Below are 21207 nucleotides of genomic sequence, written 5' to 3' on the forward strand. Positions count from 1 at the left end.
TGAAGCAAGTAATGACTTTCATGTCAAAGTTATATTAGCGATTAAGTTCAACATAAAGCACACAAACGCGATCCCGTTCATAACACTCTAAAGGTCCTAAAGTTGCACAACCAGCATTTCAATAAGTTCATACCATCTTGAAACACAGAGTCTCACATCCACATAAACAAAAGAGAAGAAGACTCAAAGAGTTGCGCCTCCGGTTTGATGCAGCATTGCATCAATTTCATCACCATCTTCCATCTCCAGCTGCAAAAGGGAGGAACTTTGTAAGGAAAAAAAATCTAATCACGATTGTTAAGCACAACACGAAGCAGATGCACAACCCTCTTTTGGTATTCTTTTATGCTTTGTTTATTTGTATTTGTGTGTGGATGTTTGGGAGAGAGAGAGAGAGAGAGAGAGAGGGAGGGGGGAGGGGGAGAGGGACCTCATCTGGAGTCTGTTCTGCTCTAAGACGACGACCATCAAACAAGAATGCAATTGAATTGAAATCCACAGACTGTCGGTCACAATAAGCATTCATCAATTTCTTCAGCTGAGTGCTTCTTTTGATCCTAAAGAAGACTTCATTCCCATCCTGCAACCAGAAAACCAGTCAAATACATAGTTCTCTTATCATTTTATCATTAATATATGTGGAAGGCCATTTTCAAGAAAATTTTACTGAGCAGCCCATCTTCCTATAACAGTAAGGGAAAGGAAATAAAATATAGGACGAAGAAAGAAAAAGGTTCACTAGTCATTTTTTCATCAACTACGTATCAGAATCAACACAATTGCATATGATATCATGTTTTATAGCCAGAATGAAATGTGTATAGTCAAAAAGAAATATTGTATGGACTGGCAATAGAAAGTAAATTTCAAAGCTCAAGAAGTAGAGGTGCAACCCAGGTTATTTTCCGAGAATAAACAGCAGATCACGATTTGGTAACAACTTCAACTAAGGCTAGATAATTAAAACAGGCATTCACAAAGTATACCATTGATGACTGACAAACTAAGCCATCAATTGTCATAATCTTTTGCAGCATTTTGTTAAGCTAGACCAAGATATCCTGGTTTAAAATTGATGGGAAAAAAGGGTATCTAAATCTCGAGAAAAGATAATACACCTCGATCCAACATGACAATTACAGGGGCTCTCTTCCTCTGATCTTAGAAAACTGTAATGAGACAATAGACTAAATATGTACAACTAATATTTTTCTCACTGGCAACTCGAAGCATTAGCACAAAGTCGAACAACCTCGATATTCCCATCTCAGGATTACTTAGGTATGCGTTTTCTTCAATATTCCAATCTATTTTCTGTTTCCGGGGCTCCTTTTTACTCTTTTTTATTGAGCTTTTTTAACCATATAATGAGATCGAAGAACATGTGTTAGCATTTAGTTCATTGTACATTAGCATTCACAGCACCAACAAGCTAGACTAATTCCAATAGGTCAAGCAAAATGATTTAGGAAATGAGTGGTGACAAAATTATATGAAGGATAACAAAAGTGCTGTCTGAGAATTATTTCCATCGGTTATGAGTAGAAACAAATAAAATACAGAACAATTACTAGACTAAATACAGCAGAGAACAATAAGCAATCTGGGAAGAGTCAAAGATAACCAGTTAGAAATTAAGTTTTTCTTTCTTCTTCCGAATCTCTAATTTCTTTTCTTTTTTATATCCTTGGTGTCCGGGCCTTCTTGCATGCACCTTGACTAATTCAAGGAGTACCTGCTACCTCCCATGAGCACAAGTATTGGGTAGCTCTTTTCATCAAGGCTTGCACATATGGGAGGAATAATTCACCCGGTGTTTCTTGCCTCCACTAGGTCCAAATTTCTAATTTATACTTGAATCAAGGTAAGTTGATGCTACTTAAATCGGTGTTAACATTTTTTTAACCAATGTAGCCACACAACTCACAAGTCGTAGAATAAAAGTAATTTGATACAATCAAGGGAGAACCATACCGAAAAGCTACCTACTAAGGTGAGAGAGTCCAAGGCTATATGAGCCCCACATCAGCTCCCCATTAAACCATTATGGGATTCAAGTCCCATTACTTGGGATAGGATCATAACAAACCACCTCCAATACCAGTGTCACCATCCAAGACACGACGGTCACGAAGAATACAACCCAGAGAGAACTATAACCACACCCCAAAAGCAAACTATTGAGCTATACAAGCCCAGCATCAGCTCCCCATTAAACCGATGTGAGACTCAAGTTCATACCTTGTAATAGGATTATAACATAATTAAAACCTTAGTAGTGTAAAAGAAGCCTAATCAACCATTCATTCTTTTTTTTTTGGATGACTATAGTATCTGGGCCAACTTTCGCGCACCTCAACTAATTCCATGAGAAACCTGACACTTTCCACTAGCAAAAGGTACCAGGTAGTAACCAGAGGCGGACCCACGTGCATATATAAGATAAATTTTTTAATTTATGTGTATATATTTAACATTGAACCCCCTGAGCATAAGCCAAATGACTAACTCAGTGGCAAATGGGATTCAATATTTTGCCCTAGCTTGTCTCAGCTCGCGGATTCAAATCCTAATAAGCACATATTTTTTTCCTGATTAGCGTGTTTAATTTTTTTTAACCCCCTTCGAATCTGAAACCTCAGGGTTCTCAACCACTTTATTGACCATTAGGCCACATCCTTAGGTGCAATCAACAATTCATTCAAAATTAATCAATCAATCAACTACCCCTCAACCCAAAAGGCAATTAGTCGTGGTGCACGAAAGCTGGTCTGGATACCAGTGTAATTGAAAAAAAACAAAAAAAAGCTAATCGGGTCAAGTATATACATCTATGCCACTCTATTTAGACCCAAAATTTTCAAAATTGAAAGGATTCATACAATTATCCCTTATCCTATTCTGTAAAACCTACTCCAACCCTCGTTTTCTTTATTGACAAAACCCTAATTAAATCATACGGCAATCGAAGAGAACCCTAATGAGTTAATAAGAAAAACCTGGCTTTTGACTTTGAGATTGATGTGACCAGACTGATCGCCGGCGGGCTTCTTGTCTTCCTCCCCTGCTGCTACTCCCGACATTTTTCCTTTTTTTTCTTCTCTATGTTAATGGAGAATATTGAAATTTATGCAACTTGAAGGTCTGGTTCTATCTTTATATATAATTGGTGAGAATGGGAAGAAAAAAAAAAAGTCCAAAATGGTCTATCAAGTTTTAAAGTTTTGCATAAATACACTTTGGCCTCATAGAATAGAGATCTAGATATCTCAACTATCATTATTGTGTATTGTGGACATCCGATATTGACGTAACGTATAAATTTTAAAAGTGTCTAAATAATTATTTTGTAAGTTAAAGTGTTCAACTAACACAATGAAAATAAATTGAGGTGTATATCTATATATTATGCTTTTAAGTTTTCTTACTGAAATTTGTGGTGAAATAAATATTATATTTCTATTTTTAATTAAAGATTTTGAATTTCGGTAAGAAACTTCAAAATAGAAAGAAAAGTCTAAGTTCTATTAAAATGGGGAAAATGTTAAATTTAACTTAATAAATTTAATCTTCAATTTACTCATCCTTTGATTACATACTAGTTATACCAGAGTTATAATGTATGAATTATCCATACCATAAATAATAATAATGGGATCGTTTTGATCATTAAATAAAAGAGATCATTATTACTTGAATTATTTTAGGACAATATTTTTCCCTTAAATAGTTTAATCCTCTAATACACATATCCTTATTTCAAAAAAAAAATGAATAACTTAATACATGTGTTATGTAGCAATTTTTAATTATTTATTTTTTGCAATTAATTAATTATAATATTATTTTACACAGGATTTTATACTACGATTAGTTAGAGGGGAGAAAGTATTGAATTCATTCCTAATAATGTTGTAGACATCAAAATTTTATGGGACTCGACTAGTTTGTATGTATATAAAATGTATTATATTTTCTTGAAAAGACATATCAGATATACTATAAATTTTTGAGTATTCACAAAGAGATCATAAAAACATCAAATGTTGTCTTTCTCAAAGAAGTGATCTCGAACATCTCATAACCTCTTGAGATATTCATAAAGATATCAAGATATGTCAGAATCTTCTTGATAATCAAATAGTTCAAGAAAATCCACAAATCTTTTCATGAAGATCAAGTCCAAATCATCCTAATTCGAGAAATAAACCACCAACAATCCTTGAATCACAGAAAAAATCTAAGGAGAAAAGAATCAATGCAACAAACAGAATTGCACCCACATTATTTAATCAATAAAATCATGTTCCATCATATTTTATATGTGATTGTAGTTTATTTTAATCACTTCAAAATTTGTTGCAAACAAATGTATATTGTACTTCTTTTTCAAAAGGAGTAATACGTGAATATATCATATACCCCACAACTTGACTTCTTCAACTGACAACTAAACATCCAATTGAGATGAATTTTTTTAGTATAAATCAATGCGTGAAACTTATTAGGAGGAATGAATGAGAGGACGTCAATTTAAATACAGCGTTTTCAAATACAAAAAGAGATCAAGAGTTCTCACCATTTCGTAGATTTGTTAACCCAATTTGATTCAATGGGATCGTTCAGTCACATTTTTTTTCCACCAAGAACGTTTTCTAAAAACAAACTCGATCGAAAAATCATGCAATTAATGTAGTCATACTAGAAGGGAGGAGAATTAACATGACAAAAAATCAATTTTGTAAAACATAACAACAAGAGTTATTCATTTTACACACGTAATATAAATCAAGCCCTATGTTTTGCTATGATTTTGTTTTGGTTCTGCAACCATAATTGTTGTTCTTGCATCAAATTCTGCTCATTCCTGATGCCATTAAACATCTGATCACTACTAGAAAACGTCGCGAATGGATCGTCCATATTAGTACTCTGCATTGGCCCTGTAGTGTGATTCTGAGCACTAAAAGTTGGAGTTGCTTGAAATGTAGGTGCTGGTGCTGGTGCTGATGATGTGAACATGTCAGCAGACGTCGGAAATGTAAACGATGAATTCGTGGCCATAGTTGGGTGTGTGGCAGGTGCACCTGTGACTGGTACCATAGTCAACTCCATTGATGTGTCTTGTAAAAATGGATTGTAGTGTTGAGGTGCTGGATTTTGATCATACAAAAAGTTGTCTGTACTAGGGGTGAATTGTGAGTTTAGGCCATTATTCGGATAAAATGGCGTTTGATTCTGATTGTACAAGTCATCCAAAGTCGCGAAACTGAAGCTATTAACGTTGTTGTTGTTGTTCGTGGTAGTAGGGTGTTGTGTTGATTGTGCTTGTGGAATGTTTTCGAATAGTACTAATTCCCAACCATTGCTTGAAGAAACTTCTGCTTCATTTGTTGGCACATTGTCTTGTCCTTGTTCAGGGAACGCGTTGAATGATGCTGATGGTGTTATTGCCCCTCTCATTTCGTTTCTTGACAAATGATCTGGTTTTGGTTGTTCAGGGAACGCGTTGAAAGATGCTGATGGTGTTATTGCCCCTCTTATTTCATTTCTTGACAAATGATCTGGTTTTGGTTGTTCAGGGAACGCGTTGAAAGATGCTGATGGTGTTATTGCCCCTCTCATTTCCTTTCTTGACAAATGATCTGGTTTTGGTTGTTCAGGGAACGCGTTGAAAGATGCTGATGGTGTTATTGCCGCTCTCATTTCCTTTCTTGACAAATGATCTGGTTTTGGTTGTTCAGGGAACGCATTGAAAGACGTTGATGGGATAGCCTCAGTTAACACGAGTTCCCATCCTTTGGCTGAAGTAGTAGAATCTAATGATGGATTCTGTTTGTGGTGTTGTTCAAGTTCAGCTTCCTGTCTTTGTTGCTTTTCTTCTTGTTGTTTTTTTTCGGAGTCTTCATCGTATTCTTGCAAATCTGGTAAGGATACAAGATCAGCCATGGAATTTGAAACAGGCAACGAATGAGTAGACCCCGTATCATCCTTTTCATGTAACTGCTTCTCAAATTGAATATCCGAATAGGCCTCCAAATCAATCGAAATATTAGCTGGACTCTTCCATGTTTCGGTTGCACTTATTAGATCTTCTAATGATGTGCAACGCGAATTAGTACTCTTCTCCGAGTATGGCTCAGTCGTTTCTGTAGCCATAGAAAAATCGGATTGACAACCATAACTATCGCGTTTACTGCTCGTGGTCCTTGTTGAACCACCACCAGGGCCTGGAAGAAGCAAATGTGACTTGCTTTGTGTATGTGCTGGAAATGAAGATTGATCCTTGAGAAATTCTTGCAACGTTTCGATTAATTCCTCTGAGATAGTTTGAACGCTTGGATACTCGGATGTCCTGCCAACTCCTATGCTTTTACACACGGAGTAAAAGGCACTGATCTCCTCGAATTGTTTAGCAGCTTTGACACAGGTTTGGAAGGCGTTTACACATGATTGATATGGTAAATGAAAGAAACTATCAAGAACAAGTGCGAGTCCATCTGAGATATCTTTGTAAAGATCAAAACTCTCTGTAATAACAGCATACAACGCGATTTGTACAAGACGATTTGTCTTAGCTGCCCCTGTTGGTCTGGTAGCAATTGCTCTTTCAATCAATCGTTGCCAATACGAGATCTTGTCAAGCAGCATTACTGGTTTCATGTCACGAACGGGCTCATCACCCCTTCTTCGACTACTACCAGTAGTTCTATAATTATGGCTACTAGAATTCTCTCGTTCGCGATTATTATATCTTCTTTGAAGCTTTCCAGTGAGGAAACAATCCAAACGCTCGTCAAGATACAGAGCAAATGTACGAACAAATGCTGTGAAATCCCAAGGACTAGAATTTGAATCATCGCGAAAACTAGAAAGATTAAGAATCTTGGCTCCACGTTTCATAGCATGAAGGACCTCTCGAGGGAAGTAAGGATCACCATCTTGGAAAATTCGTAGAATAAGCATCAAAGATTTGAGGGCAACGATCCAATTCCTCGTTCTGCCAATGCGTTTGCCAATGGCACGAGCACAGGCAGCCGCGTAGGCCTTGTTGGAAGACACAAGTTTGATGACTTCTTGTACGTATCGATCATCGATAGGTACATCATCATGTGTTGTGGCTTTTAGGACAGCAACTTCAAGAGTTGAACAAGTATTGCTTGCAACTTTTGCAAGGCTAATACTTGTTTGATCTTTTACTGCACCAATTGCCTTTTTTAACTTGCTTGGCATAATTTATCCCACCTTTCAAGATCACGAAAAAAAAACTGAGTTTTTCTTGATTCAAACACCAAAATGATCACATTCGTGACTACAAAAAAATGCGATTATGATCAACAAACAGAACAAAACACAAGATTTGGGGGGCACTTGGATTGTTAACTTCTCGAAATCTTGAAAAAAAGCAGATTGTGAAAAAACAATTTTGAATTACTTTTTTTTGGATTCAAGATTGATGAGAAGTTTTTGGTTGAAGGGACAGAGAGAAAAGTTAGTTGAAAAAAATTAGTTGGAAATTTTTTTCTTTTTTTTTTCCTCTCTGAATTGATTTTGGTTATTGAAGTTCACTTTGTGTTGTGAAGAATGAGAGGGACACCTTGTATTCCTCTCAGCCTAACATTTTTTATTTATTTTAGAGTGTACAAACGCTACCAACACTAAGGCATTAGCCACTCACATCCATACACGTATAGAATATATGAGATATTAAAAAAAATAAGAAAATTAAACTAATGAAGGAAAATGTTGTGTTGAACGTGATGAGCATTCATGTGAATCTTCTAATTATAAGATATGAAAATTAAAATAATTTATAACCAGCTAGTCATTTTAGATTATCAAATCCATGACTAGTAGCATGTTTGGCCAAAGATTATGTGAAGTCAAAAGTGTTTGTTTTAGAGAGTTTAGGTGTTTGATCAAGTTTTTAAGAGGGAAAAAAATAACAAACGGTTTTGAGGCACGGAGCGGAGACACCATTATAATTAAGGGTTCGGTAGAATTCAATGATTTTGTCTCAATTTCTGTATTTGTATTAAGAAATCATTTAAGCTAAAAGATTATGATCAGAATTCATAAACTAAAAATCTAGGATCCGTCTCTATTTTGAATATTAGAAAAAGTTGTTTTTCAAAAGCTACAAGTAATTTCCCCAAGAAGCACTTTTGGAACTTTGATGAAAAAAGAAATTGTTGTTTTAATATTGATAAAAGTATTTTTCAAATTGATCAAACACAATTTGCTAATCTCCAAAAATACTTTTAGAAACTAACATATTACTTAGTATTATCTTCTGATAATCCTGTATACTATAATGATTAGTATATTTACACCTTATAATTATATTTATAACATACTATAAATACCTAAATCATGCAAAATTTGCAACACATGAAAGTTTATGGGTGCATACGTAGGTATATACTTGGGCTGATAAGTTTATGGATAAAGTACTAAGAAGGATATAAAATGAGCCACTACATAATTGATTAGATATAAATATTCTTCAAATACAATTGTAATTTGCAATGCCTCAAAAAAAATGAAAATCAAATAAATTATTCTAAAGGGAAAGATTGATCATGATATAGAGGAATATCATGTGTGGTTCAAACACCAATTCTTGTAGTATTACTTTTTCTTTTTAATTCTCCACCTGGTGTTAGGTACCTAAAAGAATCGATTCTTGTCATGATAAGAAGGAACTTTTTTTGGTCAAAAGTATTTATTCATGGTCTATTACGCAGTTGATGATTAATTCGGATGCGTGCTTCATAAGGCCCATTAAAGGAAAACATATTTCCTATCAGAATTTTTTTATTCCCACAACTCAAATTCGTAATTATATTCCTGATTAACAGATCACGAAAAGAATCTTATTCATCCCACCATGTTGCAGTACCACTTGGTTGTTTCATTAATGTTGAAACTTGAGAAACTCTTTTGATTTTTTGTGGATGAATGGCATGTGTGTGGTTCTGTCTTGACTTGTGCTTTTTCTTGTTGATATCCATCCTATGCATATTCCACACTGAATGGTAGAATTTCCCTTTGAGAAAATATGGGTCCTCAATAAAGCAATTACTTTCTTGTAGTTGCCTATTGTGTGATTGTAAACATAGATGCCATTATACCCTATTCTTTCTAGCAACCTAGAGAAAATCTTTTCCATCTTTTGAAGGAGAAGATATAGCGTATATGTTACGGGTTTATCCGAACTCAATAATTTTTAGCTCAAATCCTACATGTCTTTTATATTCACTAAAGAAAGACAAATCAATAGAATTTGATAAAGTCCCAACGATAAATTATAAAGTTCAAATCTTGATTATGACTTTATGCACATAATGCCCTTCTATCTATTGTGGGTCTTGGAACCTTAAGAGTGTCAGAGCATTAGCCATTTTCAATCGTGGCATCATAGCCATCTTGTGTGCACCTAGTACTAATTATGCCTTTATGCACATAATTCCCTTCTATCTATTGTAGGTCTTCTTGGAACCTTAAGAGTGTCATAACATTAGCTTCTTGTTATTATGGTGTCTGAGTCTTGACTAATTTTACGAGATACTCTATCTAATATCAATATATGTACTGGGTAACTCTATGCATCAAGGCATGGATAGATGAGAAGAAATAACCAAGGTGTTTTTGCCTCCAATAGGTTATAAACTTAAAACCTCATGGTTCTCAATCCACTTCATTGATCACTAGGCACTACCCTTGGGAATATTGCTTTTGCGACTCAGGATAACCTTTAACAGCTGAGAAAAGGAACAACAATGGATTCCTATAAAGGTCCATGGAAATTAAAGTCTGCTTCCATAAACTAAATCTATATTAATCTGTTAATATCATATCTTCATTCTCTTCCTTCCTCTTGCAAATGAAGAGCAAAAATGGGAGTCAAAGTCCTTTAATGTAAACTTAGACTACTAATGAAAGTTTAGTTTTTGGAATGCCACCATCAATGGTCATTAGCGTTCACAATGTTCTGGATGAGTAAGCTTTAGGAGTGTTAACTATAGTTAAATACAAACACGCGAAACACTGCTCAACTCGGATATAAATGAAAACCATTTCTCGTCAGAAACTCTCACCCACCTTTCCCATAATATAACAAAATCTAGTTTGTAAGAGATCAAGTGAAAACAGTCTTTAGTATCGCATACATATTAGGCAGTAGTTACTTGGATTTCCTGAATAACGAATCCATTTTGATGGCACCGTAAGATATGGGCATGTCAAACTCTACAACTAGTGGTTTTATAAGCATTTTCTTCCACTTCACATCCGACCTTCTGAAAAACATGGTAGATTGACATCAGCAACTGGCATAACCTTCTTAATACTTGTTGAAGTTGAGGATTTTTCACAAGGCTAAAGGCGCCATAGTATCATGAACTGTCCATGGCAATGTCACTACCATTTGAATTTTGATTGGCATTCAAAGGGCTTTCTGAGGCGGTATGCTGATTATGAGCAGCTCCAAAAGTGAATCCCTGTGGAGGAACTTCAAAAGCAGGAAGGGAAAAAAGTGGAGGAGCACTAGAATTGTTGAAGGCTGGAGCAGGAATCGGATCACTGGGCTTTGGGAAGCCAAAGTTGAACGATGTCACAGGAGTAGAGAAGGCCGGCATGACGGGGCTGGGCTGGTTCTGAAATGACCCAAAGATCTTCTGCTCGTACTCCTGCAGCTGCTGGTAGAACTCTGTAAATACAAAAAGAAAAAGGAATCTCAGACAGACGCAAAGCTACGAGTAAACTTTTTTATTAAGATCAGTTTCAAAGAGCAGCCATAACCCAAGTGAAGAGAGAGAGGTTGTGTGACTCAATGTTAGCAGAGTTCTGGTAATCAAAATAACTAAAAATCTAACTGGGATTCAAGGAAAAAAGGTAGATCGAAACACTTATCACAAAGTGACTAATATGCCAAACTTGCAACCCACCCACACAAAGGTTAACGGGCTCTGAGCTTTTAATTCGAGAAGTCACTATGCTTGCACTCAGAATGAGTGAACTCTTTTAGCTTGGTCACAGTTTATTCCACCAACAATGCAGCAATGTTGTGTAGTTTTGTTTTTAATTTCCATCCATTTTTTCAATTTACATTCAAGTATAGTAGTAGTATCCAAAATCAAGATTAACTACCGACCTCTTCAACTATATGCATACCAGGGTGTGTCATATCAAATATATGCAGTGTAGAATTACAATCTTAATATTATAGCTTTTACCGAAAAAAGTAGAAGAAGAAATCCTTATAAAGATAGCGGTGTGACCTTGAGTTAGGTCAACAGAAGGTCTTCGCTCTTTCACCCACTGAAGGCTCTGTGCAAGGTTCCACGCTTTACTTTTCATTAAATAAGCAATTACAATTGCTGCCGACCTATCAAAAAAGCACGTCTATGAGTTCTACATATAAAAAACTCACGTAGACCAAAATGGTGGTTTCTGCAAGTGCAATTAATTGAAAGCAGTCCAGAAAACTGCTGTAGTAGTTTACTGCATTTGTCATTATCAGGAAATATTATGTGGTAGCACTAAATGTTATATGAAGTTCCTGAGCGGAAGCTGAAGAAAAGAGCATAAGTTTCACATTTACACCTTAATTGCGGAGAACCACTTGGGGAAGAACAAAGAGAATGGAGGAGAACAGGATAAAGCAAAAAAACGGAAGAAAGAAAAAGGGAAACTGTAAAGAGGTTTAGGTGCAAAATTGATAATCAATCTCCTTACCTGTTTTTACCTAACATGCAGTGCACAAGAACACGAGCCCTGTCTTTCTCACATTGTTCTGCACAAAAGAAATATCCTCAGATTAGCCAGCATTATGCCTCCCACAAAACATGATACATCACTGAAGAAAAAGCTTGAGGTCATAAGCATGATTTTCAACTGCAGCAGTCAAGGTCGATGCCCGATGGTATCTTCTTTAGAAATGAATTTCCTTCGCAACAGTTAGAGACATGTAAACGGAGTCTTGAGTTGAAAGATATGAAATGCTGACATGTATCAATACATGTACACAGAAAAGCTTACTACAATGTTTGGAAGAAAAAAAAAAGGATTGTCTTTCCAGGTGAACCTGTGGGAAACAAATCTGTAACAATCAACTATTAGATGGCTCAACATTCAACTAAAGATAGTTACCATTGAATGTCCAATAAAGAATGACAAGAGTCCAGGTAGTTAACTCCACCTAATATAGTTATACAAGTTTTAACTCACTACAGTATATGTGATGAAGTTGTGCAACCATCTCATCAAAAATCTTAAGTTGTTAGAGAGCATACTTTTAATTGCTTATCAAAAAACCTAAGTTGTTAGAGAGCACACTTTTAATTGCTTAATTATGTTTTCAACACAACTCCTTATGTGTGGGCTTAATTCTTTTTCATGGGCCAAGCACATGGAAATTCTTTTTATAATGGGTGGCGGAGACTGGTGAGACTCAAACTCAGTACCTTTGCCTGCTCCAATACCATGTTTAAGTTGTGCGACCATTTCATGTAAAAGATTAAGTTGTTAGAGGGACAACACTTTTAATTACCCAATAATATGTTCAACAATTTGTACCTTCAGAGGCAGAAGGAAGGTGAACTGCAGAGGCAACGCAGTGGATGAAAACACAAAACTGAAACCCACTTGCTTGATATTGAAGCGGAGTTGTTTTATAGATTATTAGTTTATTCACATAATTCAATCCTCATTCTATATTTTTCAATCAACTAGGTACCTACAAAGCATTGAAGCAGAAAATAGTTGACCGTACTAAAGAGCTACACAAAGAGAGGTTCCATGGGTCTCCTAATCAAACTTAGAGGTATTAGGTTAAACAAAGTAAAGAGAATGTTACTCACCTAAAAATTGGATAGCATCATCAAATACCAAATTTTGGTCGTCTTGAAGGCAGTGATAAGTAAAGGAATTTTTATAAAGATTCTGACATGCAGGTATTGTCTGCACATAGAAAAAACAAAAGTGAATACCCAGTATCAACAATCAAGAACATGGGCCACAAAGAATAAGTGAAAGTGTAATCATTGAATATTTTCTGAAGTAAGAAAGAACCATCCAATATGATCCGAGAGAAAACTATGTAATATCTACTATGGTTTTATGGAGCCAAAAGTACATATATCTCAGTTCGTTTATCCAAGTCCATATGAAGGAGGCAAAATACTATACAAATAAATATGGAAAGAAGCGAAAAATGTTGTTATTGAGACAACTCTCACTTATCTTGCAAAAAAAGTTAAAATGCTCTTATTGCACAGCTCTATCTCTTCTTTTTTCTTTTATGATTGTGGTGTCCGGGCCAACTTTCGCACCTCGACTAATTCCACAGGACACCTGTCACCTCCCACCAGCAATGTGCACCAAGACTAGGACAGATGGGAAGAATCACCTAGTGCTTACTCTATCTCTCTACTGTACTTCCTCTTCTTCTCTTATTATTCTTCGTTCCTTTCATCTTATACATTATCATTTATTTAAACGAATTTTTTTGATAAGGTAAAGATTATATCGACTTATAGGGGCAAAACCCCATACATGCTTTACAAAAAAGTAGAGAATTATATAGCTAAATATTCAAACTCCATCCCCTAAACCCCTGGGGTCTATCCCAAAGAATGGCAAATTTGGCGGCAAAAGGCCCTTTTCAGGTCAGTTAATATCGACATTCTACATAATTGTTTCGTCAATTTTGAAGAGCCATTATCAACCCTAACCAAGTTTCCAACTTCTAAACTTTAAGACCAACTACAAGTGAACATTAGAATACCCAAGAGGAGAACTAGATTTCAGTTTTGTTCCAAATCGTAAGAATCTCATTAAAATTACACTGCATTGTATAGAAATTAGAAAAAACAGCGCTGTGTATTTGAATGAGTAAGTGAATTTGCCATTTACATCTCTTTGCAATCTTTCAGTTACATCTAATGATCTAATCTTAGAGAATGATGTATTGCACTTGTATAACTAATGGGTCATAGTTCAGCTCAGTTGAGAAATATACAGAATCCTGATCAGGATCTGGCTGTTATATGGTATGATATAATTAGTCCACTGCTAAGTTTCCACTAAATAATTGTGAACTTTGCACCAAAGGGTGTGAATGGGTTTGGATCCAGCAGAGGGGAAAAAGCTAATTGATTCCTTCGCATAAGCTAAGCCTTGGAGAACGCAGGTAACTCTAAAGAATAACTGAGGTACACACAAGTTGGCCCAGAACCCCCATTATATGTACAAAAAGGATGGAACTACTAAATGTCACCATCTCCTTTATTAACTAGTAATGCTTGATAGATAATCAAGATCCCCAATCAAAAATGACAAGGGAGAGACTGCCTAGTGATAAGGACCCTCCAACCACTATGTTGGGGATGGATTACCAAGAGAAAAAAGTGGAAATAAGGAATTGTTGGGCTCCTAAGTATGGAAATTGGTGTTGGGTTTATCATATCAAATAAAGAATAAGAAAATAAATAAAATGTTCCCAATCATTAATGTGCACAGACAGATCAGGATACAGTACAGCTATAGTCAAGCACTCAACCTAAAAGGGAATGATGTTTTCTCCTCTTTCTTTCTTTCTTTTCTCTTGGCAACTTAAATCTTATTAAAGGCAGAAAGACAATGAAGGTGCAGCAGAAAAGAAAATCTCAGTTAATGTGCTTTATAAGGGTATTTTATTTTTCCTTCCTTTTTTGGTGATTTAGAAATAATGGCAATTCCGCTCTTACATGCTTGTACCTTAATCCTGTCACCATAAGTACAAGCACATTCCATGGCAATCACTGTTGTCTTGATGACTTCTATACCCTTGGTAGGTTTGGCACATTATCGACTCATGACCTTTTTTTATAAAACAGTGGTGTTCGAGTCAGCTTTCGCGGACCTCGACTAATTTCATGTACCCTAACACCTCCCACCACAGGTATGGGTAACTCTTCCCACTAAGGTTTGAAGAGATGAAAAGAACTCACCTAATGTTCTTGCCCTCACTGAATTTGAACATGAGACATGATGATTCTCAACACACTTTTATTGACCACTAGGACACACTCTTGGGCGCAATGACTAATGACCTTTTGCCTCCAGAGAAATAATGCATTAGAAAAAGTTCAAGCATAAAATTCCATATCAGTAAATTAATGATTGAAACTTTTCTCATGCACATGCTTATACACGAGCTGAAAATGATCTAATTCAATCAAGCAGCAATTTTTCCCTCAAACTTCATGTCATCAAATAAAGATGGTTTTCACTAATCATAACTCGTGAGAGAGAATTTCAGGAATTGTTACCTATAAATCACAAATCGACAAAGCTACCAAGCACAGAAAGAAGCATAAACCCTACAAAAAAATTCCCAAACACTGACCTAGCCCAGGCATATTAAATTATAAAAGGGATAGTATCCTGGTGCTTTTGTGTTACAAGGGAAATACATGAAGCTGAATTCCAAACACCAATCACTTGACCAAGATATCAAATTTGATGTAGCCATAAGTTGGTCGATTCCTTTATTTCTTGTTTTTCTTTTTCTGGATAAGTACCACAAGTTGCTTCTATGTCATTATCTCACATTTCTATCCTTCCTTTTCTGGCTAAGTGTCAAATATTATATGTTTCTTTTTTTAAAAAAAAAAGTGAAAAAAAATATAAGATTGCAAAGAGAAATATCCGTCCTTCCTTTCCTAGAGAAAAGGCTGGTATTCAAAATGTATCTATGCTTAGCTAAAAAGATAAATGACTGGTTAATTTCTGCAATTTTAGCATTTTCTTCAATAGGTAACTGTATCTGATAACTGAATGAAGTAGATCAGGAACAAATTTTATTGACATTAAAAACTAGTTGACATCATTTCAGATGAGACTACATTTGTAACTGCACAAAGCTACGAACAAAAAGAAACCAGATGCTCATGTAAAAGAGAGCCCATTTGCTTCACTTCTGCACCTAGCTGACAGCATGTTTATTTGCACCTAACTGCCCCTTCTGAGATAATTCTTTCCATACCTGCAATGTTCCTACTTTTCACTCCTTCATGAACTATCTTCATAAGCAGGAAAGGTCATCTTCTTCATCAATTTTAAAAAAAAAAAGCAGGAAAGGTCATCTTTAAAGTTTAGATCAGTACCCCAATTTCCCTATAACTTTATAGCTATCCAAAGCTAGGTATGAAACTTATGAATGATTAGCTAGATGAGTATTAAACTGTAAGAAAGACTTCTCACATGATCCGAACAAATGAATTGGTAGGTATTGAAGACAAAAGTGATAAGTTCTGTGAGAGTGGGTCAAAGTCCCACATTGGTTGGAGAATGGATTGGTGGTCTGCTTATATGGACTTGGCAATCATCTCCTCATGAGTTAGCTTTTGAGGTTGAGTTAGGCCCAGGTATCATATATTTACATGGTATTAAAGCCAGGTCCATCCCCGTTTGGGCTCCCGATCCACGCTCCAGATGGGCCTGGGCGTGAAGGCGGGTGTTAGAGTGGGTCAAAGTCTCACATAGGTTGGAGAATGGATTGGTCGTCTACTTATATGCTAGCTCATGGGGTTGAGTTAGGCTTAGATGTCATATGTTCTATGTTGCTTGGACTCTCCAAAAATGTTGTCGCACCCATGTAGGATTCTCCAGAACTGCACTACTTTTGGAGTATCCGATATGCACTCATCGACATCTTCGAAGAGTCCGAGCTACATAGCATATCTTTACAAGTTCAATCCCTAGTCTCTCTCCCATCGCAGCACTGAACCCTAAGAGAATGACTCGAGGAAGGTATAAGTGATGCTTTCTTCTTGGTTAATCAAAATATGACAGAAGCTGTCTACTTTTCAAAACTCAAAAGAGAGATGGCAAAAGGTACTAAATGACCGAGAAATTCAGGTTACGTTGCTGTCCTACCAGAGGCAGATCCAATAAATCCAACACATAAGCAGCAGGTGCAGGTGCAGGTGCAACCAGGTGCCCTGTACTTGGACTATATATGAATACAAAATGTTTAACCAAAGTTTAATATGTATTATGTAATGATGCACACATTGCCTGTAAGAGCCTGTTTGGATGGGCTTTAAGTTGGTCAAAACCAACTTAAAGCCCCTTTTTAGCTTTTGGACGTGTTTGCCTAATGCTAATTTTAAGCTATAAAGTTCTTAAAGTCAGTCAAAAATGAAAAGTTAGGATTCCTAACTTTTTTTTTCTAAGTGCTTAAAGTCATTTTCTTTGACCATGGAAATTACTTTTATAACCCTTATATTTTTACTAAATTCCCAAACTACCCTTTTTATTCTTTTAACCCTAAAATTCACCTCATTTTCCTCATTTCTTCCGCTAAAGTCCACCAAGATAGAGACGCCACAGCTATGGCAATTCCGACAGTGAGACGAGCTTGATGCTCCCACGAGCTTGATGGGGTTTCGTGATATGATTGCTAGTGACATTTCTAATGCTTGATGCCTGTATTATATGAATATTTTCCACTTCTTATATTTATAGTGGAGTGGTTTTGGTTGAAAATATTTGTAGATATGATCAACCATTTATTTGAAGCTTTGGTATGAAGTTCTATTTAATTTTTTTTGTCTGAAGTTGTTGTCTAAATTTATGAAAATTGATATAGAATTAGCCAAAGTCCATAAACCCATATTCTAGCAACGTTTTAATTTAAAACAAATCATGGGCAAGCTCATTTGGATAATCATGTGCCAATTTTCTCTAATTTGTGATATCATATAATCTGCATTAAATATTTGAACCTTTTAAAATTTAAATTCCATATATCGTTATAGGAGTTTGAACATTTCGTCTTCAACTTTTATTTTTCAATAATCAGAAACCATATTATTTAAATTTTGAATTATTAATCCCTAAGGGTGAGTGCCGAGGGGAAGGGAAGTAGTTAATAGATCAGCAAGAAATTAACTTATTTATAAAAATGTTTAGTTAATAATCGAATGATACCACATTTTCCCCTTAAGTAACATGTATTTATAAAAAATTAACTTAAATAAACATTTTATAGTGGAAGTGATTTTACATTATAAATTACTTTTGATTTAAATCAACTTTAGAGTTTAAAAATCTTTTAAATCAACTTATTATGGTGTTAACAGCTTTAAGGGTATTTCAGTCATTTTGACAGAAAATAAGCGCTTAACAACACTTATTTGCCAAACACATCAACAACTTATTTTCAGCATAAGCACTTTTATTCAAACACTCAACTGCTTATTTATAAAAATAATTTTCAGCACTTCAAAGTTCTAAAAGCACTTCATACATAAAAGTTACTTTTTTTAAGCCCATCCAAACGGGCTTTAAATCCTAAATCCACCCTTATATCCTACCTACCTCTAGACAAAGTATTTAATAATAAATCCATCAACTTGAATGATTTCATTTCTTCAAAAGCTAATGAAAGAACTACTAACTAGATCACCAAATCCCTCAACAACATGCTCTTGATCAGAGACGAAATGCCAGAGTAGAACGAGTCTACTGATAAACTACTTCACCCAACAAACCATTAAATCTTTCAACTTTTGCTCCAAAAATCAATTTAATCATTCAATCAAGAGACTACGCCTCGACCTCAGATTGCTTGGGGTCTTTTATATGAACCTTTCTTCATTCATTCAGCTCTATTTAGGTCCACTGCACTCCAAAAGCAACTCAATCAATCAACGATGTCTCAAAACCAAATCAGTTAGGTCGACGAGATTAATCCTTTTCACCCATTCCTCTTATTTAGTGCTACTCCTTCCGTTTCAAAAAGAATGGCCTAGTTTGACTTGGCACGGAGTTTAAGAAAATAAAGAAGACTTTTCAATCTTATGGTCCTAAATTAAAGTTATGTCAAATGTACCAAAATGTCCTTTAACCATATGGCCTTAAATATGTCACGTGGAAAGTTGAAATTAAAGTGTTGCCAAAAAAGGAAATGGTTCATTCTTTTTGAAATAGACTAAAAAGGAAAGTAGGTCATTCTTTTTTAAACGGATGGAATATTTCTTTCCAAGTGCAACTGTTCGCAAGAAACCCAAAAAAAAATGAAAAACAGTAATAACAAATAGACAGATTAAGAAATAATATTAACATTGATAACCCAAGAAATCCCAAGTGTTTTGAGAAGCTCAGAACGAGAAGCATTGTCCTAGCTTCAATCATTTTTTAGGTCCATTTTACTCAAAAGCAACTCAATCAACCAATAAATCAATCGACTATGCCTCAAAGCAAAATTAGTTAGGATCGATTAGATTAATCCTCTTGACCCATTCCGCCCTATTTAGTTCTATTTCTTTCCAAAAGCAATAGATAGGGTCTTTTATATGAATCTTTTTCATTCATTCAGCTACATTTCAGTTCATTTCACTCCAAAAAAAACTCAATCAATCAACTATGCCTCAAAAACCAACTTAGACAAGGTCGACTAGATTAATCCTCTTGACCCATTCCACTCTATTTAGTTCTATTTCTTTCCAAAAGCAATAGTTGGTGCCTTTTATATGAATCTTTTTCATTCATATGGCTACATTTAGGTTCATTTCACTCCAATAACAACTCAATCAATCAACTATGCCTCAAAAAACTTAGTCAAGGTCGACTGGATTAATCCTCTTGACCCCCATTCCTCTCTAGTTAATTCTATTTCTTTACAAAAGCAAATATACACAAGATAAAAGTAATAACAAAGACATAAATTAGGAAGAAAAAAAAAAGTTACAAACATTGAGAATCCTAGAAATCCCAAGAGTTTTGAGAAGTTCGGCACGAGAAGCATTATCATAACTCCCAAGAAAAAGAAACTCCGGCAAGATCTCAGAAGGGAAAGCACTGACTTGAAAGGTAGAACCTTTATCAGATACATCAGGCATTCGATGTCCACAGATCCCACAAACTTCACCTTCTTCATATTTGTGATAATGCCCACAAACCCCACATGGATTTTCCCTCTCCCTCTTCCTCATAATTTGATTAAATTACAGAATATACAGAAAAATTTCAAGATTTGAACTTGGAAGAAGTTGGTTTTTGGTGGATTTTGTCCAGTGTGTTTGTCAGTGAAGCGTCGTACTGGGAATTTTATTAGGCTAAATTTGGGGGTGAAATTGATTGATATAGGTTGATATTTATAGATTCCGGTACAAGTAATAATTGTGGATTTTGGAAGGGCTAGATAAAAACCTTTATATCAAGATTTAAATTATGTTAAATATATCAAAAAATATTATTTTTTAGTTTTAAATATGTTAGGTAAAAAATTGAAATCAAAATATTATCAGAAAAGGAAAGGGGTTATTTTTTTAAATAAACTAAATTTAAAAAATAGGTCCTTTTTTTTAAACAGAGTAAGTAATAGATTTTGGTTATATAAGTATGTAGCATAATACATAAATATGATCTTTAATTTGAACTTTTAATGTGCTCAAGTAAATAATTTAAATTTATATAAAATTAAATAAGTACGCACACATATATAATATATAGGATGGCACATAGAATGTCGTATACTATATGACACAAATTATTACATAGGTTGTCAAAGCAGGATGTTTGTATATATTTGTTCAACTATATAGAAGTTTACATACCTATTTGTGTTTATCAAAAACTGAATTATGCTTAAGTACATACTTAAATTTGGAAATATATATCAAATCCACCTTAAATTTGATCACAAAACTTACTTTAACACTTCAACTTTACGGATAATTATTTACGAATAATTATTTATACGCTCCCCCTTGCACACACCCTCTCTTTTTGTTACTCTATTTCTTTCGTCGTCACATATTTGTGATTTTCTTTTTTTTTCCTAAATAATTCATAATCAAAGAGAAAATTCCAAAGTAGTAAATCTCTTAATTTTTTCAAATATAATTTGACTGATAAAGAATTCACAAAATGTTAAGAATCTTAAAAATAATTATTCATCTAATTTTAAATATTACTCATTCTATACCAGCATAAAAATGCATTGAGAAGTGAAACAAGAAAATTAACAGTAAATCTACGAAATGAAGATCAAGCAAAATATTTTTATTTGGAAGATCACCTCTTTTTATTGCACACTAATTTTACAAAAATTAAAAATCATCATTATTGAGATAAGTTGATAGCTTTACTTAATTGAAAAAAGAAAACATGGTGATTAATGGAAGTAATAGTGACTAATTATAAAATAGTGAA

The 21207-nt window shown here is 34.8% G+C and overlaps 3 protein-coding genes across 3 annotated transcripts; all 3 read right to left on the minus strand.

Annotated features, from left to right (window-relative positions):
• LOC129871129 (small ubiquitin-related modifier 1-like) lies at window positions 1–3141 on the minus strand. Its single transcript, XM_055946009.1, has 3 exons — window positions 3000–3141; window positions 431–580; window positions 1–249 (listed from the first exon to the last, which is right to left on the minus strand). The coding sequence occupies exons 1-3, from the start codon at window positions 3081–3083 to the stop codon at window positions 184–186; spliced, it is 300 nt and encodes a 99-aa protein (XP_055801984.1). The 5' UTR covers window positions 3084–3141; the 3' UTR covers window positions 1–183.
• Window positions 3142–4717: 1576 nt separating this feature from the next.
• Window positions 4718–7571, minus strand: LOC129870463 (clathrin coat assembly protein AP180-like). The gene has a single exon (XM_055945269.1). The coding sequence runs from the start codon at window positions 7231–7233 to the stop codon at window positions 4789–4791; it is 2445 nt and encodes an 814-aa protein (XP_055801244.1). The 5' UTR covers window positions 7234–7571; the 3' UTR covers window positions 4718–4788.
• A 2495-nt stretch (window positions 7572–10066) lies between these two features.
• LOC129870963 (protein-tyrosine-phosphatase IBR5-like) lies at window positions 10067–20140 on the minus strand. The gene is made up of 5 exons (XM_055945833.1): window positions 19746–20140; window positions 12864–12963; window positions 11740–11797; window positions 11283–11389; window positions 10067–10711 (listed from the first exon to the last, which is right to left on the minus strand). The coding sequence occupies exons 1-5, from the start codon at window positions 19983–19985 to the stop codon at window positions 10398–10400; spliced, it is 819 nt and encodes a 272-aa protein (XP_055801808.1). The 5' UTR covers window positions 19986–20140; the 3' UTR covers window positions 10067–10397.
• Window positions 20141–21207: the final 1067 nt, after the last annotated feature.

This window comes from Solanum dulcamara, chromosome 10 (assembly GCF_947179165.1).
Source record: "Solanum dulcamara chromosome 10, daSolDulc1.2, whole genome shotgun sequence".
Lineage (NCBI taxonomy): Eukaryota > Viridiplantae > Streptophyta > Magnoliopsida > Solanales > Solanaceae > Solanum > Solanum dulcamara.